Source organism: Dermacentor silvarum, chromosome 8, assembly GCF_013339745.2.
Source record: "Dermacentor silvarum isolate Dsil-2018 chromosome 8, BIME_Dsil_1.4, whole genome shotgun sequence".
NCBI lineage: Eukaryota > Metazoa > Arthropoda > Arachnida > Ixodida > Ixodidae > Dermacentor > Dermacentor silvarum.
In genome coordinates, this window is record NC_051161.1 from 170,217,239 (window position 1) to 170,235,222 (window position 17,984).

The 17,984-nt window shown below is 46.0% G+C and overlaps 1 protein-coding gene across 4 annotated transcripts in view; it reads right to left on the minus strand.

The window, feature by feature from the left end:
- Nucleotides 1–17,984, minus strand: part of LOC119461834 (guanine nucleotide-binding protein G(i) subunit alpha) — a 99,951-nt gene that overhangs the window by 39,944 nt on the left and 42,023 nt on the right. For all 4 annotated transcript variants that reach the window (XR_007468436.1, XR_007468435.1, XR_007468437.1 and 1 more), the window contains exons 4-5: nt 15,599–15,762; nt 13,735–13,863 (exon numbers count right to left, since the gene is read on the minus strand). Coding sequence is in view for 1 of the 4 variants with exons in the window: in XM_037723205.2 (XP_037579133.1) it covers nt 13,735–13,863; nt 15,599–15,762 (293 nt within the window). In the remaining 3 variants the exon portion in view is untranslated. The remainder of the gene's footprint in view (nt 1–13,734; nt 13,864–15,598; nt 15,763–17,984) is intronic.

A 17,984-nucleotide genomic window follows, 5' to 3' on the forward strand; every position in this document is an offset into this window, starting at 1 on the left:
GTGCACCGGGAAGCAATGCCACCTGGAGGAAAGTCTAGGTGGCCTTGAGCGAAGGGGGAAGGAGAAACGAGGCGAAGTGTCGCGGCGACCCATACGCTTGCACGCCACCCACATTCTCAAAGTGAAACATCACTAACTTTTAAATGCGTGAGCATTTCTATGCTGTATCGGGAAGCGTTGCGCGTACAAACGGACAAACCGTTTGTACGCGCAACGCTTCCCGATACAGCTATGCACCAACTCGCCCAGCAAGAAGTTATTCTAAGCATTTCTATGGTTACCCAAAGAGAAAACTGTACGTGCGTCCGTCGATCTGTGCTTCGTGTAAGACGATTGCTTTCAAGATGGAGCCAGCAGCAATGTTTTCACCAGCCGTGGAAGACAACGACAACAAACTCTGTGACCATGTGACGTGTGCAATCAGGCACGTACTAGGCACACTTTTCGTAAGCCAGAACCATGGAGCAGCCGTGGCTTCGGATCGGAACATTATCAGCGTACCTGGCGCTGCCGTAGTTTGCTTGCCTCATCAGTTCACGTTGCGCCGCCTTCCGCAGTCGTTCGTGATGCTGCAGCGCTGTCGCAGTGCCAAGACGACCGTAGCCGCAGAGCAGTTTTGAGTGTGAGCACTCAACACCACGTTGTTACCACGAAATGCTTACGCATCATTCAGATAACTTGCTGAGGAAATTCTACGTAACTTTTTTTTTTTTCTCCTTTGTGCTTCTTGCTTCTTCCGCGCCTCGTGTGTGTAGTCAGTTGAGCCCTGCCAAGCTGTTCGGCTAGCCCGCGTGCTACCTTGAATGTCAACATTCCTTCTTTACGATTTTCGTGGCGTCGTCTTGCAAGCTGAGTGCCTATTGGTGGTGTCATTTTTCGCAAGCGATGGCTCCTACAAGTGCAAAAAAAAAAGAATCAACTTGGACTTTGTAATGAAGTTGAAAGTGATCCAGCGTGTTAACAGGCAGGTGAGAAGAAGTCCACAGTAGCAGATGACTTTGGCATCGCGCACAGCACATTGAGCACGCTTCTGAAGAACGAGGAGAATATAAAGCTACATGCCACTGACCAAACATCCAAATGATCACAGGCGCCAGAATGACGTCAAGCAGGCAACTGTAGCCAACTGTTTCCGAAAGGCAAGTTTCATGGTGGCTACCAACGAACTTCTGGAAGAAGCCACAGATGATGGATGCATGGATGACATGTGTTGTGAGCTCTCCCTCTTCGAAGGAGTTATTGCGGCTGAAGTTTCTGCAGATAGCGTTGTGAACGCCGATAACAATGTTCAAGCTATGGCAAATCTCAATGACAAGGACATTGCGGCAAGTATCGCGGAAACCCAGGTAGGAAACCCAGGCTGCTCAAGTAGCGACGGTCCAAAAGAGACAGCAACACCCCCGTGCACAGCTACTGGACTGGCACTATCATTTGACATGATTCGTCGTATCTGCAGCGATATGGAAGGCACAGGGCTTTCGCACCTCGTCAGTCTTGAGAAGATCGAGACGAGCAACTTGAATTTCATTTCGCAGAAGAAGCAAACCAGGATCAGCAATTTTTTTGCATGTAAATAAAGTGTTTTTCGAGTTGCGTGCATTTACTTAGCAGCCCTTGGACACACCAATAGCTAAGCTGCCATTTGCCTCAGGGCCTATTATTTTATATATCGAACTTTTTTGTGATCGCCTTCAGATTCGATATATGTATCCGGGTTTGATTGTACATGCAACAGCACAAATCTGCGTGTGCCATTGCCTAAACACTTTTTGCCAACCTATCACAGCAGCATGTGTAAGGAACGCAGCAACTCAACAGACAGCATCTGGCTCCTCGTCGGGTTGTGTGTCACAAACGCTACCCATTTACATCCAAACATGCTATCATGCATGCTTAGCAACATGATGGGCGGGGGGAGAACATAAAAGAAGAAGCATGCACAAACACTGCAGCCTGTTTTACGGCACATGTTGTAGGTGTTTACAAAGTTCAATATATCCAATGTCCAGTTCATTTCAAAGGATTCATTTCACACGATTACCTCTAGATAAGTTTTACATGTAGAACATAATTTTTTGTTATACAGGTAAACCTCGATACAATCGACTTTTGTTAATTTGACTAACGGAAGCTGGTCGACAACAAGTCGTCCGTCCATCACAATGTAGCCAGTGCTTTTCATATTCGACAGCTTTGTACAAAGTCAAAGGGAAACTTGTACTCGAAGCAACACAGCTTCGCGACAATGGCGTCAGCGGACAGAACAAAGCCGTTTGTAAGCGCACAAATACATGATACATGATGGGTCTCAGAGCTTGTCGAGAAGGGTGAAAGCATGGGCCTTCAGAAAGCGGAGTTGAGAGCTTGGGTGGAGCAACAATAGGCTATAGAGTGCGAAGAACAAGCTGCTTTAATGGAAGCCGAACGTGCTCGTCAGAAAAAGCAGTATAGTAGAACCCCGCTGTTACGTACCCGGGTGCTGTGTTTTCCCGGCTGTTACGTCGTTTATTTATTTATTTTCGTACTCTCAATCGCCCGAAGGCTTTACAGAGAGGAGGGGCAAGAACAAATGTAAGTATTAATGGCGGACTTGAAATTCTTGGAGTCAGAGATGGCGGTGATGGAGGCAGGGAGGTGGTTCCAGTCTTCCGAGGTTCTTGGTATAAGTGCGTCGCAGTAGATTTTTGTGCGACAAAGGGGTACACCAACTTTCTGGGAATGATCAATGCGAGATGACACGTACGATGGCCGATGTAGTAATTCTTCCTTAAGTGCGAGATCGAAGTAAAATATTTTATGGAAGAGGCACAGTCGAGAACACTGTCGGCGCAGAGCGAGGTCTGGTAGGTCAAAAGTTGGTTTCATTGCGGAGACGCTAGAATAACGACTATAGTTAGAAATTATAAACCGGGCGCTGCGATTCTGGATAAGCTCTAAAAAGTTTGTTAGTGTTATCTGGCCAGGAGCCCAAATTGAGCAGGCATACTCAAGTTTGGGTCTCACCAAGGTCTTGTAAAGTGTGAGCTTTACTGTAGTATTGGCGCGTGAGAAGTTGCGACGCAAAAAACCTAGCATGCGGTTAGCGTTGTTGATAATATAGTTCACATGCAAAGTCCATGATAGATTCTGGGCTATAATGACATCGAGATATTTGTAAGAAGTTTTCGTTTTCGGCCGGTCCCGGCACAGCTCCCATAGAACCCAATGCATTGGTAACCCCGCTGTTGCATCGCAACTATGGGACCGTTCTCGCATCATACGTTGCGAACTGCCACCCCGCACCGGCCTGAACGGCCATTTTGACTTTTCATGTCACTTGGCTTGGTGGCTTGACGTTGGCATTGGCCGCCCGAAGTGCCGGGGGTGACACCCACGACGTATTTTCGGTTTCCGCCAGCAAAAGTATGGCCCTTGAGATCCGTAATTGTTATCTAACGATGACGTCTATGACGTGTTGTAGCCCTAAAATCGATTTTGGCTCATAGATGTTCTATATAAAGTCCAAGGGCGATAACGTCGTCGCCGCGTGCCGTATGCTGTATGTGCGAGCGAAAGCGTGCGAGGGGAGCCGACGACCGCGTCTAAATCTCGCGCGCGCAAGAAAGAAAAGCAGAGAAGAAGTGCGCCTTTTTCCGTTGTGCTCGAGGCACTGGCGAGCAAGCAAGGGGGGAGAGATAGCGGGCGGCGTTGTATACTCTGGCATGTACTCTGGCATCAACTGTGTACTGCGCGGTGGCACGCGGGCCGTATCTTGAAAGCGATCTGTGTTCGGGGCAGAGTCTAGGCAGTATAGGTGCATCAGCGGCTCGTAGCTTTGTGCATGCTGTGTGTTCTCGGCGCTCAGTTTGCGTTGAAGCGATAGACAACAGCACGAAGGTCACTTCGGTCACTTCTGCAGCGGCGTTCCTCAAGCCAGCGTTTGACAGCGCATGTCCGCGCTCATCGAGTATGATGTGTTCCATGTTTGCCTGTTGGCGCTGACACCGTGCTTGTTAATATAGTTGATAAGCACATTGGAGTAAAAGGCATGCTTTTGTTTTTTCGCACTGCCCGATTCTCCGGACGTTTTCGCGGCCTGTAGGGAGTCTGTAAAATCAGATGTTGACCATTATTGCAAGTACTGCAGCACTAGAATCTCTGTGGATTACAAGGGGAATTTCGCTTACTTTGTTATATCCTGTTATAACGAGGTTTGATTTTACTGTAGAATCAGTTGTTGGGCTAGTTGGTCTTGCATTGCTGACGAGGAAAATTAGTGCAACAAAGACAGTGCACACAGGAAGAGAAGTGCACGGCTGTTTAATAGCTGGAAGGGCTTCAAATGTATACATTGTCATGCAATTGTGCAATAAAAAAAATTTCCGAATGTGTGGGCAGTCGGAAAAAAATGAATTTCTATAAAAAGAAATTCATTTTCTTGAACTTGAGAGCCGGCGACCAAAGATAGTTTCATGCTGTGTCGACAATATCTTCACATAGGCGGTCCGAAGCGAAGCTTTTGCATCCACTCTGCTGGCCGCACCTGATAGTGTTGCCTACAATGGGACGATGCACTATCAGGCAGAGAAATGAATTTCTATAAAAAGAAATTAATTTTCTTGAACTTGAGAGCCGGCGACCAAAGATAGTTTCATGCTGTGTCGACAATATCTTCACATAGGCGGTCCGAAGCGAAGCTTTTGCATCCACTCTGCTGGCCGCACCTGATAGTGTTGCCTACAATGGGACGATGCACTATCAGGCAGAGAAATGAATTTCTATAAAAAGAAATTAATTTTCTTGAACTTGAGAGCCGGCGACCAAAGATAGTTTCATGCTGTGTCGACAATATCTTCACATAGGCGGTCCGAAGCGAAGCTTTTGCATCCACTCTGCTGGCCGCACCTGATAGTGTTGCCTACAATGGGACGATGCACTATCAGGCAGAGGGGAGCTAACACTTCGGTTCGGGTACCTGTTGCTTCAGTGTGTCTCCAAAACTCGAGATTATGCGACCTCCATGCACTAAACGCCTGGAAAGACAGGCCGCAGGAAGCCATGGCAACTCGCCTAGTCTTTACACAGATTACCTGACGGCATTGCGCAGCCACGGGCGTGCTATAGGATAAGACCCACCCTAGCGTGCGTCGAGTCACTAACCTACTCAGCTCACCCTCTCATGCTTCCCTTGCACCCACAGTGCGCAATAGAATCTTTATAAGGAGTACGACGGCGAGCTGCCCCGCTTGGGTGGCCACTCTGTCGCATGGCATGCAATTTGAGAGGTGCATTCGCAAGCAGCCACATGCAATTCAACTAATTGGCTGTATGCGTCTGCAGCAGTTTCAGTTATTGCCTCGCGGTATACCTTCGTGGTACAGTATACTGAGCACTATTTCATTGTTTTGAAATTGTGTACAAACACCCATTTGTTATATTCAAGTTCAAAATACAAGGAGTTTATGGAGAAGTTAGAAAAAGTTAATTACTTTGTTATGTCAAAAACTCGGCATAACGAAGGTATTCTGAAGTTGGGTATATCGAGGTTTAACTGTGCTCAGTCCTACAGGCCAGCGCCACTACTCGGTTTCCCGAGTTTCTCTCTATGCCTTTTATGCCAAATCGCCACAAGGCACGTCCGAAATAGCTCTGACAGCCTGCCAGTACACTTATTAGGTGTGTAAGTGCTCGTACTGTGATAGGAGACGGCGGGTGCACACATGTATAATTAAGGAAAAAATTGGAGGACGCTTAAGCTTTGCTTTCAGGAGTGGAACACGATAGCGTTATCGAGCCCCGTACGCATCTCATTTTTCTTTGAGTAGGCTTCCCTGCAACACAGAACGTGGGAAAGCCAGCTTACAACGACCAAGCTTACACCGATCCCCTTAAAGTCAGAGCTTCACTTTTAAACAGAAATGCATTGCTGGGAAGACATTCTTCTAGGGGCAATATACGTCGTCTAATATTAAAATGTGAAGACCCTAGGACCTTTTTTTTTATTATTTTATTAATTGTTTGCAGGTGTCCAAAATGCATTAGGCAGGCCAAGTCCCAATTTGACCTGCCGAGAATACGAGCACCATCTGGATAGGCTTTTCGCAAGTAGCCTACCCGAGCGCGCTGCTGTTGGTATGATAGAAATGCTGGAAAAAGGGTTTGTTTTTGTGTTTCCTCGTAACAGAATTATGTTTTCTCGTAGATTCAAATTATAATCCAACTCCACCATGTCTGAACGTTGTGGTTAAGTCGTGCTTAACCATTTTTCTGACAAATTTTACTGTGAGAAATTCAATTTTTGTTCGCTAACACCTTGCCACGCAGAGGGCCTGTGCGGTCGGTGTGGTTCGGGATGATATTCTCTGTCACAGATGCCAGCACTTACGCCAACGCCGTATTTTCTGCGACACGGGGCCCTTAACGCTATCATGTTAATATATGCAGTGTCCCGTGACAATTGCCCCTTCCCACTCTTAGTATGCTTCACCGCAATGCTTCGTGTATGCTTCACTGCGTAACACTGGTGTATTGAAGCAAAGCTGACTTTTGGGAAACAGCTTTATGCAACGCGCCGTGCTTTCCGAGCTTCCAAGACACTGGCGAGGATTGCGAAGGCGGAGTCGACGCCATTGCTATCAGCAGCAAATTGTTTCAATGAAAAACATGGCACCGAACAGAAAGAAGCTTGGTGGCGAACGTCAAAGTAGCTAGGCCTAGCGTTGCTGCGGTGGTGGCGTTAAGGGCCCCGTGTCGCAGAAAATACGGCGTTGGCGTAAGTGCTGGCATCTGTGACAGAGAATATCATCCCGAACCACACCGACCGCACAGGCCCTCTGTGTGGCAAGGTGTTAGCGAACAAATATTGAATTTCTCACAGTAAAATTTGTCAGAAAAATGGTTAAGCACGGCTGCCAGCAGATCTGCGACTGAGAGCACCGATTCGAGGAGGTGAGATTATCAAAATGGCGGCGGCTGCTACAATTAATGCCATTTCAGACCCGTGGTCAGGGCAAAAAGTCTGGGAAAAGTCAGAAATTTCAGACGTTCTTATTAGGGATGGGTGAATAGTGAATGTGAGGTTCGAAGCGAATTCAAAGCAAATAGTGATTTGGTCGAATAATTTCGAATCGAATAGTTCGAATAGTATATATCACATATTACAGTAAAACAGAGTTAATTCTAATTTCACGGGACCTAAAAAAAATGTCCGAATTAACTGAATGCTGAATTATCAGGGTATCCAGAAAACAATAAGCAAGTGCTTACTACGTAAGCACAATTTTGTTAGTATAATGGATGAGCAAATCCTTTCGCTATTTTGCACAAAAGTAGTGCGGAAGCTGCAATTCGTCACCTCGTGACTGATTGGCTCTCGCAGCGGTGATCGACGCCTCGCGACTTCCTTCGCAGCACGGCCACAGCGCGCACCATCATTTGCGACACGATTTGCACTACTGCGCGCACATTCCGATTATTTTTTCGCCAGTAAGCTGACCGCCAACAGATCGCACGTCTGTCGCGATGGAGCCGATGCTCTTCGTCCTCGACAGCATTGCACCGAGTCAAATCGAAACAACTGTTTATCGCAACCGCGGCCGATGCATGCACAGAGTCAGAACGAAACTACCGTTCGCTGCAACAACTGCAGACGAAATCGCAGGTCGCTATCTATGCGATCATGGATGGCCACTACGCAGCTTTTTAGGCATGCGACCGACGTGCGTATTGAGTCAAAAGGAAACTGCTTTTTGCCGCAACCGCTGAGGAAGAAACCGCGGCAGCTATCGACGCGATCAGGGATGGCGACTATGAAATCCCGCGGCTGAAGGCTGTTTCACATGGTGCGATTTTGCACTGCGATTTTCGCAGATGCGAAATTCGCAACGGCCATTTCACATGGTGAGATGTCAACAATGCGATTATGCGACGCCCAGAGTTGCTTGCTGCCAGGTTTTGTCGCACACGCCGCATAAATTCGTTTAATGTAATGAAAAATACGTGCGCGTTATAATATAATTGACCTCTCTTTATTAGGACCAAATAATATGTGCGTTTTGTAATTTAAAAACGCTTCAAAGTTTAGTTTGTTTTGGAGTGCGCAACAGCGGTTTGTGAAGTTCAATACGAGGAGAAATTGTGGATGTAAACAACTGTTCGCAGGTGGTTGTTCAGCGTTGTGTGCTGTCTCGTGTGTGTTTTATGCCTGTGTCGTTCTACCTGCGGTTAAACAAATTACAAGAGGCCCTATCAACAAGCCCCTATAGCTGTTGTCATCGCATATGCAGTATTCGGAATTCAGCTGCAGCGGAGTCGTCATGTCAACGCAGAGACCCTCGCGCTACCCGTGATTAACGTCAGCTTCTGAAAAACGGGTGTGTGTGTATTGCTCGTGATTGCGCATTAGCGGTTCCTGCTCCTAGCAATATTCTTGCACCAAACTTAGCAGCAAGCACCAACCCAAAAGCTCACGTCTGCCCCTGAACAAAGCCGCAAATGATCTGTGTGTAATTACTGAATACTGAACGTGCAATGGAATGTGTGTTGTGAACGTTTATCTTAGCGCCAGCCTGGCTCGTCCGTCTCGGCGCCTGTGCTGTAATTATTCATACAAGTGCTCTCTGAATATTTCGAAAGGCGTAAAAGCCGACACCGAATTTTTTTAGGAGCTGCAGTCACTAGTGTACGTAGTATCGTATCATTCTGGCAGACATGGGCGTCGTCTATTTTCTCGTCCTGTTTCTTGCGCTGTTAGTGTGCTGTGAATCTGTATCAAGAAGCTTAAGTTAATATGCTGCAGTACGTAGCGCAGCCGCGTAGCCACACGGCTAACATTAAAATACCTTGTTAGGAGTACGTTTGTTTAATAACAAAATCGAACGCTAAAATTTTGTATTCATGGTGGCAAGTGTAAGGTAAGAAGCTATCGAAACTATCCGCTAATGGCATGCGTGTGCTTCTACCTGCTTCAGCACGTTATCCTTAAGGTGAGGCTGAATACCCCTGATAACCAAAAACATATGCAACTAGAGCAGGTGCTATGATTCCTTTCCTGGAAATGAAAGCCAGCATCCCATTCTGTTAAGCTAGTCATGTACTTAACCTATATTAGAACAATGTTAGAGCATGCTAACTGGAGCCATTTCAAACTGGGTTATTTGACCAAAATAAGAAAGTGCAAGGAAAGTCTCAAGGTACAGTCTAATCTGGTATTCCCGAACCGATTGTATTAGCAAAACTTTATGCCTCCCTGAATTGCCTGCATTAACCCAATGCTGAAAACAGGGGAAGCTGATTCCCTTTCTTGCTGCTGAAAAGCTGCTAGAATCTCAATAACAGACCACTTATGTTCTGAGAGAAAGTGAGGGGCACTGACAATATCTCTAATCTTTTGTATGAGCCTTCACCTTGAACGAAAATGGAATAAAAATATTTACCTTTGCAAGCCTCAGAATCCAAACATTCTCAAAATTTTGAGGAGCCACATTAAATTTTTGAGATACAGACAATAAAAAGTGTGCCTAAGTACAAGTGCACACTGAACACACTTGAGTGGTTGAGTGGCCAGCTGCGAATGCAAAAGCGGCCATAGCTGCTACCTCGAGGTAACTGCTAGGTTGCACGTGTGTTTCTCCTATAGCCCATGTACCTGGCAAGGGGAATGGTTATACGTAGTCCTGTGCTTTTTCTTTTTTTTTCAATAGGTGGTGGCTAGCTGATTCCATCTGTTTATGTATTTATCATTTGTGTCCATCTTATGTGCATGTGTTTGTGTCATGTTGTGATTGTTATACGTGCAGTGATGCAAGCATACTTTTTTTAATATATTGCACTACAGTCATTTATTAAATTTTGTGTTGAAATGTACAAAATGTGGCCACCCAGTAATGACTAGGACAGCCAGCAGGATTGGCAAAAAATATGATGCAGATCCAATGCACTTGCTTGAATCGACATGAGGCGAAGCTTTCACGCAACGGTCAGTTGAACTCTAGAAAACTAACTGCAGTGTTTACAGTTGTCTTTATTTCACCCGATGCAACATGTACTCATAGACAATGTTTGCTTATTTACCGCACAGGTCACATAATGTAATGTATACATAGCACGGTGAACTCACTCAAACGTCGGCTCACTAAGACTTCGAAGTAACCGTCAGTCTGAGTTCGTTTGAGCCTGACTGAGTAGAATTTTGGTGAATACGAGTAAGAGCAAGCTCAGTTGAGTAAACTTTTAGTGAATGTTGTCATGTGGTAGTCAGGGAAAGCTGATCCAAGTATAATTTTAGTGAATATGAGTCAAAGCAAGCTCGGCAAGCTATAGATATTTGGTGAATATGACTCGGTGCAAGCTTGCCTGAGTAGAATCTTTGTGAATAATAGTCAGATCAAGCTTGGCCAAGTACAATTTTGGTGAATATGAGTCAGAGCAAGCTCGGATAAGTAGAATTTTGGTGAATATGACTGAGCAAGCTCGATTGAGTAATGATGGGATATGCTTATACGAGTTTATGCAGTAATACATGTAAGTGCAGACTCATTAGCAACATTGCCTCCATCTTGATGGGCTATACCTACGCCTCGTGATGAGTCTGCACACTTTATGAGCTGTGGACATGCAAGACCCACCCACACTTGAAAAAATCCTATCATTCACACGAAGGAATGCAACCGGCTGACTTCACTGCACAATTTTGATCTGCTTTTGTTTAATGTGTTATCTACTAAAAACCAGATGTCTGCCTGCTTTTCGCATTATTGCATGTGTTTTACAGGAAGTAGAGACAGAGAAGCAAGAAAAGGCAAGGATGTTTATGGCTAAGTAGTTTCTTAGAGTACTGCGATATGTTACAACCAGCATAAACAAAAGTAATTCGATGCACTGAAGTAAGCGAAATGTGCAATTACCTTTTAATGTGAGGGTTAATACAGAAGCAGTACAGATACAAAGTCTGCAACACACTGAAGGTTTATTGGTTTTTTTATTCAGGAGAAAAATGATGCATCAGAAAAATGAGAAAAAAACTGTTTAAATATTGCTTCGAAAATAAATTGGCAATACTGTTTATTCCCAGTCAAAGCGTGAAATATGCTATTGTAGAACATTCATTACGATATCCAGTGTGCACGTTCGCTTTGCGTCTTGCAGCGGAAGTAACAGAACCTTGAAATGAGATAATTCATTGGGGAAAATGCGCATGAAAGCCCTAACCAACTGACTGCAACTAAATGGTCGCGCGTATAGCGTGACCTATTGACCACAGCATTTGTCCGTAGTTGCATATTCTTTAAATTGTTCCATCCGTAAAAGCATACCGCGATAAAACTGTGGCGTTTTCGTATATCGCGAGTTGTCTCCAGAACCAGAAAATTGGGACGACATCCGAAGGCCATGCCTTCCCGTGAGGGGCACCTCGTAGTATTTACCAACTCGCAGCGCGTGTGAATAACGGAAAATCACGCAAAAGTACGTACTATCAGCACCCGAAGCCAACCTAAAAAAGCGTCGCCAGATTAGCAACGTAGCGTGTCAACAAACTCGTAGAAATCACAGAACCGAATCTGACCGAGTTTTTATCTGCACTGTTCGCGTGTCGGTGCTGATGTTACGTACCGATTGCGCAATCCAAGGCTCCACTCAATTAGTTGCACTGTTCTAGGCTTGTTGATCCAATATTTATAGACAAAAAAGTATCCGTAAACGTTGCGTTGAGCGACCGCCGCCATTTTCCAAAACAGACCGCGAAATACCTCTCGGCGCAATTTCGACGGAAAAATCGCAGCGATTGCTGCGACGTTGCGACCAACCGGTTGGTCGCAGCCGTGACGCGTTGTTATGCGCAGCGGTAAGCGCAATAAAGGCACAAATAGGTACGAAGCGTTCCGTCGTTGCTGTCATTCACGTACGATTACCGCTGAAGACTACGGCGATGCGGACTCCGCCGCTTCGTTTCGGTTGTACATTAGCACCGTTCCTGCTCTTTTGCGTCAGACATTTCAGGCTCTTTAATGCAACAATGTATAGCCTTCGAGATTTATGGTTGATGTATGGCATTCATGACTTGAAGCATAGCCTCCGAGATGGGTACCAACCGTCCGTGGCTTCTTGCTGCCTATACGGGAGCGCCGAATAATTCGCAAGTGTCGAATACCTGAATTCGAAGCGAATAGCGAATATGGAATTATTCGATCAAATATTTGACAATAGCGAATATTCGCCCATCCTTAGTTCTTATACACTGACTCTATGGGGTATATGGCGGTGCCACGAAGGCGTCGGAATTATCGGGCATGTCCGAAAAATTGGGTGTTCACAAAATCGGTCGTTGATTGTAATGAAGTAATTCTGGCTCTGTGTTCAACTTTGTTGCAATGTAATGATGTTTTACTGTAATGCTAAAAAAATTAACATTTCTAATTCTAGAAAAGATTGAGCATAACCATCTCTGCAGATGCCTGGTTTTGAAGATAAAAAATTATGACAGCACACTCTCTTTGTTTCCAGGACGTGGCGCTGGACCCATGTTTCATGCCCAGTAACAAATTTAGCAAGGAAGTCACTTCCTCATTCAAAGCCCCACTGAAGTTCTTCACAGACACCAACACGTTTTGAGCAACTGCAGCACCCACTTAGCCACTACTGCTTGAAACCAGAGCACATCATGAACAGCGTGCCTATTTTGCCCATCACCTTGCAATCACTCAGCGGTTATCCTTTATACTGCTTCAATAGCTGCAATGGCGTCACAACTCAATGTGCTTGACTTGGTCAAAGAGCATCTCGCAGCTGTCACACAAATTGTGTTTCTTTTGCACTCCTACATCTGCTGGGGCTGTGGCAAAACATGCATTATCATACTTTGCTTACATTCATTGCAGATGTAGCATTAGAGATCGGGCTAGTTGGTAACTTAATAGCATGGAAACAAAGGACGCGACATAGCAACATACACTACCTTTCATTCATTGATGAGCATTAACAGGTTTTACTACACTTGTGAAAAGTCTGATTAAAAGAGTGCTGTTCCTCAGTGCATGTCTTAAGTGGAGAGGCAATCTTTACACAGAGACTATGAGGTGCACATTCGTGCCACCTACTGAACATTTTTTTTTACCACACTTGCAACAATGCTGCTAACTTACAGGTCAGCACCAAAAAATTAAAAATTTCGTTTTACTGTGCTTACCCAACTCTAACGTGCACCAAATTTTCGTGGGTTCAAATTAAGAGAATAAAAGGGCATCTGTTCGCACCCAATTTATAAAACAAAAATGTGGCATGCCCTTGATGTTTGTAATCAGAAAAAACAAGAGATGCAGAATTTACCTTCACAGAAGGAAAACTTTCCTTAAAATAAGCTTTCATAATGAAACCGGTGCGTTTTTGTCACCATTTGCACTTTACTGGCCACGGATAAGAAGCATACATATCGCAGTGGAGAAAGAAATGAATTCACAGCAACCTTCACGAACACGTGCTCTGTTATCTTGTGATGGCAATGACTGCCTCTGATGGCTAGATGTTGCCAATGCCATAAACGCACTTTTGGTTTCATATCTAACTGTAACACGCAGGCACTTTCCAGACCCATGTTTCTGGAAAAAAGGTGCATGTTAGATTCGAGTAATTACAGTAAATTTACAGTTTTTACTTGACTTATAAACATTTTTTTCCCCTGTGTTATCACACCTCCACCACAAGCAAGCAATGCACCAAAAACATTTTGCACCACATAAACCCACCACAGGTCTCACTCACTTGAAGTGTAGCTCTTTGAAGACAAAGTGCGTCTCGACGATGCCTGTTGTTTTGACTCGCGTTCGTAGCACATCTTGCTGTGTTGGTGTGTAGCTTGGCTGTGAGATGCGGTCCAAAGCATTCAGGTAGCTGTAAGTAGGAAGCCACGCCCCACTGCAGATCCTCTCTCAAATCGTGTCGTGTTGGCCATTGATGCAAAACAATCAGTAAATTGCCTATCGAGAGTACCAATTGATCTTTTGACACTACCGATGCTGTAAAAAAGACAACCAATAGTACTACTATTGATAGTATTACAATATTTCACATAGAAACTATCAATAATCTTGCAATTCGTGGCTAGTGATATCGCCAGAAATTTTGGGCTACCTGACCCTCATTATTAAATATGTCGCCAAGTTTGTTGCAGTGTTTACGGGTGGTACACCACATGAATTAGCATTATCAATAATTCAGTCAAAAGTATTGTTGATATCAATAGTACACAGTCAATAGTTATTGTACTACTATTGGTATTTCAACAATGACTAAAATAACGATAGCATCGATACTTCTATGAATAGTCTTGCCTCACTAGTCAGCCGACTCTCGGCCCCAATTCTGCCATGCTAACACAGTCTGACTTTTTTTTTACACCCTAGGGGCTGCAAAAATGTCCGAAAAATTGGGCAGTCCGGAAAAATGAATGCATGCCTTTTACTGACCCCAAGGGCTCAAATCGCTACAGGCATGTCTAAGATAGCTCTGAAGGCCTGCCAGTACAGTTATTAGGTGTATCAGTGCTTGCACTAGGACAGAGATGGCGGGTGCACGCATGTATAATTAAGGCACACAATGTTCCATGACAGTAGCCCCTTTCCAATCTTGGTATGTTTTACCGCGTAACACGGCTGTATTGCGGCGAAGCAAATCTCTGGCAGCTGGCTTTATGCAACGCTCAACTCTTGCCGTGCTTCAAGGCCATTGGGCACATTAAGTTGCTGCACTCCAAACAGCAGTTGCAGCAAACGGCAGTTTCGGTTTGACTCGGTGCACACGTCGGCCGCGCACCTTCCGCGCACCTTCCTTCCGAGCCGCTTCGGATGAAACCGCCACCACTATGGACGCGATCGTGGACGGCGACCACGAGATTCGGAAGGCCCGCGGCAAACGCATGCACCGAGTCGAAATGAAACTGCCGTTTACAGCAACCGCTGCGGGCGAAACTGCCGTCGCATTCGATGCAATCGTGGATGGCGACTATGCAATTATGAAAGTATGCGGCCAATGCGGTGTTATGCATGGCAATAAACGGAAGAATAAAGACTATAAAGGCACAAATAGGCATGCAGCGTTCCAGTGTTTTTATCGTTCACGTACGATTACCGCTGATGACTATGGTGATGCGGACTCTGTTGCTTCGTGTCGGTTGGACACTAGCGCCGCTTTTACATCACATTTGCGGCGCTCCACACTCGCCAAGCTCCGAGAGTTGTCCGAATTAACCGGTGGGCGGCCAAATAAGTCCGAATGAACGAGAGTGACTAAATTAACTAATGCATACGTCTACCAGGACCACAAGTCGAGTCCTAATTATCTCATTTCCTGGATTAACGAGGGTCAAATTAATGAGGTTTTACTGTACTCTCCGTTTAGAGTGATGGACTTGACTGATAGGATTCGCATGAGCTCATCTGTGGAGGCTATGTGAAGGCCTCACCCAAACCAAGCTTAGAAAATGCTTCTCTAGAAAACGACTATTTGCCTTCTCTGTGCATCACACTACCTGCCCAACTGCCACCTGCATAGAATATCAACTAGCACTATGAGGGAGCAACGCAGCGCTACCCCCCATGTGAGAAAAAAGAAAAAGTGTCGCACTCACTATGAGGCTGAGTCGTTGAGCTGGTACTCGCGTGAGCGGGCAAAACAGTGCTGAACCCCTGGGTCCTGCCAGAGACGCTTCATAAGAGAGGCCAGCTCAGGTGTGATCTCGCACTCCTGCGACGATGTTGCTCCTGCCACCGTGAAGAACTGGCGGGCGTCATCCTGCAGCCACACATATTGGTCATGTTTTCAGTCACATTTCATCCTTCATGTGATGATAAAGGCTTGTCAGGGCAAGCGTGCACATTTCGCAACCCCCTATTTCTGTTCACAACAAAATGCGGTGAAATGGGCAAGTTATGTTAAGGTTGTCGGGATATGGGGGGATGCCAACGGCCCTCTGCCTCGACACACCGAGCCCCGCGGTTGGCGCATGCCTGCGCATCAACCGCGGTCCGGTACAAGCTCGAGGAAACAAAAGACGACAACCACGTGTACACTCGAAAAGCATTTATTACGACTGCAACTAACACTTCGAGCAGGCCAGCTAGCTACAGTTGACATCGCTGAGGGTTCCTTCGAAGAGAATAATACACTAGGTAAAGAAGGGCTTCCGACTTACCAACTGGGGAATACGGGGGGGCCGCGGTGTTTGCCGCGGCAAGAACGCGGTTGACTAACCACGTGCGGGAATACGGGAGCGGCGGCGGAGACTTCCGCCATCGCCGCTTGCTGGAGACCAAAGAGACCCGGGCGATATCAGCGGGATCTCACGTGACCCACCCGGTGGCGCTCATAGCGCTTGCGATTCCCGCGCGCCGCCCGCGGAAGGAAAGTTTCCCCTCTCCCTGGCACGCATGCGCTTGACGCGACGTTCGCCCGTGCGGCGTTTATGGGACCCGAGGATTCCCACAAGGTAAGCCAACACTGTTAAATGTTTAACTGCCACCAAGCTGCCAAGCTGCTGCTCAGCTTTGCACACTGCTCAGCTAATCTTGAGTGATACAGCAAGAAAGTAAAAATATCAGTCTTGAGAGCGTCTCTGGCATCCTCAGTGAGAAATTCACCTTTAGAATTTGATGCAGGATTCAGACGAAGCTTAAATTACACAGATACACAGTGTGCAGCAAGAAATTAACTTGTTGGCTCAACAGTTACAATGTATATGTCCTTGTTTGCATACTGTTCTACACAATTATTATATTGTTACGCCATTGTTATTGTTATTATTGCCATTTTATATTGTTATTATACAATTGACTAATACGTTGAATCACATATGAAAGCAAGCACCAACAAGGAGAATGCATTGCACTCTGCTTGATAATGTGATGTACATGCAACTAAAGTGACAACAGATTTGATTGATCAGTTTGTGTTGCTGTGGGGTATCAAAACACGAGTTGTGGTCAAGGGCTGAAATGGAGGGCTTACTTCCGACAAGCAAAGGTTCTTATAGCATGTACAGTGATGCGATTGGCCGAGGCTGTTTTGGAGCAGCTTCTTGGAGCAACCAAAAGTGCGTTTTGGAGCATAGAAACGAGCTTTTGGAGCATCTAAATGCATATTTCCAAGTGGAAAAATTGCCTTTGAGAGACGCAAGAGGAGATTACAGAAGCCCAATTTCACGAGAAACAAGCACATTTTTGCCAAGAAATATATAGCTCACCATTGTGGCGATAGAACATGCGAATCCCATGCATGATGACGAAGTAATTACAGCGAAATTAGAGGATGAAGCTGTGAAGACGAAAGTATGACCCCAAACCTCTCTAATCTCCACTTTAACTTTCCAGTTTGCAAGTGACTGGGCACTAAAAATGGCGGGAACTGTAGAAGTACACATAGATACTGTGGGGGTCTTCCCCAACCCGTAGCGCGTGTAATCGCAGCTACGTAGGGTTCGGGCGAATAAGGCAACCAGCGAGTCAACTCAACAACGTTTATTGCTGTCAGCAATAAAACACACTTGTAGAGGGAAGTCCGCTCTGTATAACAACTAATAAAATAGGCTTGCCTCACACTAGCCAAATTACTACCAATTGAACATTCACACGGGCGCGCGACAAATCAAGGAAGTCCGACTCACCGCGACCCGATAGCGAGCGAATACGTTCGCCCCATGCTATGACACCATCGCCTAGTCGTTCACGTGTACGGTCACGCGAACGGTGGCGCGCTCGAACGATCCGTGTTCGTCCATACCGGTGTCCCGATCTAAGCCTCGCGCGACGGTCGCGCGAAGCGGGCCGGCGCACGCGCGAAGCGTTCGTGCGTGTTGGTCGCCGATCCCCAGCCAAAGAAAAAGCGCCTCCGACCTTTTTCCCCCAAGTGACCCCGCCGTTCGGTGGCGCCAGCATCGCGACACTAGCGCAGCATCGCGACACTAGCGCCATCTCTCGCAACGCGCCGCAACCACCGCCGGGCTTAGCCACGCAGAGAAG